Raw genomic sequence first — 5,511 nt, forward strand, 5'->3', positions numbered from 1 at the left:
GGGGTAAAGAAATGTGGAGATCAGAGAGATTTAGTTAGTAGAGTTGGGTAGAAGTAAATCACTAAATGTAATCCCCAAAGTCACTAGATTTCCTTTTAAATTTGATTCCCAGGTCATCATACTCTCATGATTCCAAATACTTGATATGGGGAGTCTAAATTAAAGGAGACTATGGATTTTGCTAAAAGATAATGATCCTGAGCATCAAGTTCAAACATCTTAATGTGTCCCCCACGGCTCGCCCCACCAGTCCCTAGCCTAAACCTATGTATGAAACACAAAAATGGATTTCAGAACCCCTCCAGAGATTCTTATCCAAACTGATCTGGTTTCCAAAAACCATATATAAGCATTTCAGCTTTCTTTTCTGTCTCTTTCCAGATGTCTGATGATATTGACTGGTTACGCAGCCGCAGGGGTGTGTGCAAGGTAGATCTCTACAACCCAGCAGGACAGCAAGATCAGGACCGAAAAGTGGTAAGATAAAAAATGACTCATGCCGAGGAGTAGGAAAAATTGGCATGTGGGTATAGATATCCCTGGGACCCAGGATAAACTAATGGACGATGATACCCATGACTTCTCCAAGCAACCAAGCTCAACAAGGTCTGTCAGGGGCCAGCGTGCTCATACATCACACGGAGATAAAAATCAAGGGGGGGCAGGGTGTGGTGTGATGTAAAGGACCTAGGGAGGGGAGGCTGGGGAGGAGCCTGAGGGGAGGGAGGAGTGGTGGTTACCTAGCAACCAGCCCCTATTAGTTAAGACCTCTTAAGTCATAATAATATTACCTAGCTAACAATGTTACCCTAGGACCCCTCAGGAGGGCAAAATGCTTCATGGTCTGTTTCCCAAACTTCGAGTAATTTCATAGGACTTCACAGTCTTCAATCATGTTCAAATGCCATACATATTATTATTTAATTAATTTGTATTTTTACAATGTTTTAAAAATTGACTTACATTTTAAAAACTGCAATCATGCTAAGAAATATTATCCATAATATCCCAGGTTTGATGTTCTAGTATATATTCTCCCTAATGCGCAATAAAATTCGCATATTAAATGCAGAAATGTTTATCCATATACTACTTAAAATATGCTATATTAATGATAATAAAATAAATTTTGAGAAACACTAGTGTAGTAGCAAGTGCCCTAAACTGGAAGCCAGGAAAATTGAGTTCTGATATAAGCTCCACATTTAAGTTTTTGTCAGTTGGGCAAGCCATTTCTCTTCTGTTTTCTCAATTAATACATGTGGATATTGTACCTTGGGCCTCGCTCTGACAGGAGGTTGGTATTCTCCTTTAAGAAATGTACTAATGCTAAGATTCTGTCTGCCTAACAATAATCACAGTATTAACATTTTTTGGGTACTTGCTATGTGCCAGGAAATCTGCTTTTACATGCTTTCCATATAGTGTCTCAGTTAATCCTCACAAGAACCCTCTGAGGTAGGTGCTATTATCATCTCCGAGAAAGAGAAATTATGCCCCTTTCTCTAGAGGTTTTCTAAATTCACCCTTCTAATTTGATGCAGATAGATTTTGTTGATGCGTCCACCCTGAATGTAGAAGATAAAGATTACAAGGTGCGTATTCTCTGCTCAGAGTCGGAATCGGTCAGAAGCTGCTGAGAAGGGTTATCAGTGAAATATGAAGAATGGAAAATGTTGGGGAGAGAAGGGAAGGGTGGAGGGGACTCAGGGGGATAGCCAGCATTCTCATGAGCCCACGATCCCTGGTTCTGAATTTACTGTCACTCTTGATATCAAGTCTCATTTTAGAAGCCACTTAAGTTGCTGGTAGGGTTGATAGAGATAAAACATGGAAGACAGCATGTCAGAAAAGTTGTTTTTTATTTTTTATTAAAAAAACCCATCCAAAGGGTGATGAATATGGTTCTTGAGACTGTTGGCTTTGTGAGCATCTTCAGAGTGGGGAGTAGTAGTTTGTGGAGGGAATGTCATCTCATTCTTCAAAGACTAGATAGCCTCAGAAGCCTACCTCTCCTGCAGAAAGAAAAAGGATAAAAGAAGTCATAACATTCACAATTTGAAGTAATAGCCTAGGCGGGGCAGCTTGGAGAAATCTCCAAAAGCAACTCTCTAAGAATCTCACCATTTAATTCTGTAGGATGCTGCTGGTTCCAGCTCAGAAGGCAATTTAAACCTGGGAAATCTGGAAGAAAAAGAGATTATCGTGATCAAGGATACTGAGAAGAAAGACCAGTCTAAGGTACACTTAGTCTCTGAGATTCCACCACTTCTATTCTCAGAGCTCAATGATGAGTCTGCAGACTCTGGATCAGACATGGTAAGACAACTACTGTCAAACAGGCTCATCAATTTGAATACTATGACATTCTAGAGAACACAGGCCTAAGTTCAAGACCACAGTAAGTTCAACACCCAGGTACTTAATAATGGCACTAATCACAGAGGATCAGAATGCCCTCTCCTGATTTCCAGCTACCCGTCCAATCAGAATCACGCAAGATTATTTGTAATGTTCTTTGCTGGTTGGTAATGGACCTGTGTGCCCCACATTGCCCAGCATCCAGCAAGGAAGAAAGAGGGGTATGGAGCAGAGACAATCCGTAACCAGCAAGAATTTGAGTGCCTCGTCCTTACCCTGTTGTCTAAGAGATTACCTAGGCTGTTGAGTAGCTTAAAGTTAGAAGAAATTAGACTTGCATGCCACTGTGACATACAAACTCCTTTTGGTTTTAAGTATCCAAAATTATATTTGTTAGGGTTCTGGCTTTGGGAGGGCACTGGAGCATACAACAAGTCACCCTCTCATGCCTACAAGCCTGGAGTGGCTGGTAATGGGACTGGATATTTGACTTTAATGCACAGGAATTAAATGTTTCTTGTTCTGTGTCTCTAGGCTCATATTATAACCAAAACATTATTTCTGACCCCAGACTCCTTTGGAGTGAAAGGAGTGGCCCCTAAGGAAGGAAAAACAAGTTTACATTACAGTATCCAAAGAGTTTTCAGTTTATTTGGGTATAGCCAACTCAATTTTGGAGTCTTAAGAAAGGGATAAATTATACCTGGCATTGATTTTTGGAAAAGCAGCCCATGTTTCCTACATACAATGCAGATCTGCTTGATTGTAACTTAAGCTCGTTTGCAAAGAGTTGACTTTATCATGACCTCACATTTCTGGAAATTCAGTGAAAAGAGAGGAGATCAAGCAATAGAAGGAGCAGAGGGCTCGGCAGTTAGTGTTGGGTGGAATATGTGTATATAGTACATATACACATATCTGGACATGGGCATACACAATCACACGCATAGATATACACATATAAATTTATACAAAATGATACACACATCAACATATACATTTATATACATTTACAAAAAAATTTATACAAGCAATGATAAATACATGCTTGGCTACATTTGATATTGACACACACAAGCATTGATGTAGCAAACTTAATCTGATCATAAATAATGACACACATATACAAATATATACAAAGTCATACAGCATCAGATGCAGTGACATGCCCACGCACAACACACATAAACACCCATATTACACAATGCATGAACATACATTCACACACATCACATGCATAAGACTTGATCAAAACATAGTGACCATACAGACTCAGTTATTGGTATACACGCTTATAAATATACATATCTATGCAAAGACATATATGATCATACACAGTCATGCTGACATACACACAAACTTACACTAAGCGACACATATTTACTAATGCACTTGTTTGTATGCATTGATACACTGTTGAAACAAATGCAATAACACACCTACTCACACACATACTCAAATACCAGGGTATGTACAACATTGACATACACATGGTCAAGCATTGACATAACATATAAATATAGCATAAATTGATACCCAATTTATGAATATACATAGTCATTATACAATCACCTGTTTACACATACTCATATTTTAACATACATATACATTAATATATTAAAATTGTATCTTATATTAATGAGTGTGTGTTAATATATGAATTTATGCTTTAACATATATAAATGCATTTATAGCTGCATGATACATACTAGTGAATTTATATACACACATATATGCAGATTACTCAAATTGACTCATTTACATATTCAGAGACACACGGACATAGACACTCATATTTTGACATTCACACATGTACAAATATGCATACTAACATGCACATGTCAGCCTATACAGTAGACATATACAATAGGTAATGATGTCAACACATTATTACACATGCTTAGACAGTCACACATATGCACACACAGAGGTGCATTTTCACACACTAACAATACAGAATGGCACATTCTCACATCTGTTGAGATGTTCACACATGTTAACTGCTATATTTCCATGCATATATACACACAGAACAGACACACTGACACATTTTTGACCCATTGAGATATAACATATTCATATGAGTTGGCAGACATATATTGATAACACTTGTGTATAGTTAAGTATACACATGTATATACTTTGAACTTTTGTTGCTGCCACTTCTGCTCGAATGTGTACTAATGGATATAACTGGATGTTATGTTCCCATACAAACTCTAAAAGGTCAAATCCCTAATCTGATACATCTTCTAAGTAAAATAAGGGAAAGAAATAGCCTACCCAAACTCTTATGGATAGGTCTTCTTCTTTTTTTTGACGGAGGGATCTGTGTGCCTTTTCAAACAAGCTCCCTCTGATCCCGTAAGTGTCCTCAACTGGCTTCTCAGTGATCTCCAGAAGTATGCCTTGGGTTTCCAACATGCATTGAGCCCCTCAACCTCTATCTGTAAACATAAAGTAGAAGACACAGAGGGCGAATATCACACAGAATCCTCTGAGAACTGCTACAGCGTCTCTGCTGATCAAGTGAACATAGATTATTTGATGAACAGACCTCAAAACCTACGCCTAGAAATAGCAGCAGCTAAAAACACCAACAATAATGAAAGTCCTTCAGCTACTCCAGCCAAACCTCCTAGCACTCAGAGAGCAGTGATTTCCCCTGATGGAGAATGTTCTATAGATGACCTTTCCTTCTACGTCAACCGACTATCTTCTCTGGCAATCCAGATGGCCCATAAGGAAATCAAGGAGAAGTTGGAAGGTAGAAGCAAATGCCTTCATCATTCAATCTATCCATCCCCTGGGAACAAAGAGAGGATCAGTCCCCAAACTGCTGTGAGCAGGATTGCCTCTGAAATGGCCCATGAAGCTGTGGAACTGACCGCTGCAGAAATGCATGGCACTGAGGAGGAGTCCAGGGAAGGTGGCCAGAAAAGCTTTCTATATAGTGAATTTTCCAACAAGAGCAAAAGTGGAGACAAACAGATGTCCCAGAGAGAGAGCAAAGAATTTGCAGATTCCATCAGCAAGGGGCTCATGGTTTATGCAAATCAGGTGGCATCTGACATGATGGTCTCTGTCATGAAGACCTTGAAAGTGCACAGCTCTGGGAAGCCAGTTCCAGCGTGTGTGGTCCTGAAGAGG

General features: G+C 39.2%; 1 protein-coding gene across 1 annotated transcript in view; it reads left to right on the forward strand.

Moving 5' to 3' along the window:
* Window positions 1–5,511, forward strand: part of LOC105515879 (A-kinase anchor protein 4) — a 12,732-nt gene that overhangs the window by 2,116 nt on the left and 5,105 nt on the right. The window contains exons 2-5 of the mRNA XM_011947827.1: window positions 382–477; window positions 1,545–1,595; window positions 2,140–2,241; window positions 4,663–5,511. Of these exons, the coding sequence (XP_011803217.1) occupies window positions 382–477; window positions 1,545–1,595; window positions 2,140–2,241; window positions 4,663–5,511 (1,098 nt within the window). The remainder of the gene's footprint in view (window positions 1–381; window positions 478–1,544; window positions 1,596–2,139; window positions 2,242–4,662) is intronic.

Source organism: Colobus angolensis, unplaced genomic scaffold (genome assembly GCF_000951035.1).
Source record: "Colobus angolensis palliatus isolate OR3802 unplaced genomic scaffold, Cang.pa_1.0 Scaffold27, whole genome shotgun sequence".
Lineage (NCBI taxonomy): Eukaryota > Metazoa > Chordata > Mammalia > Primates > Cercopithecidae > Colobus > Colobus angolensis.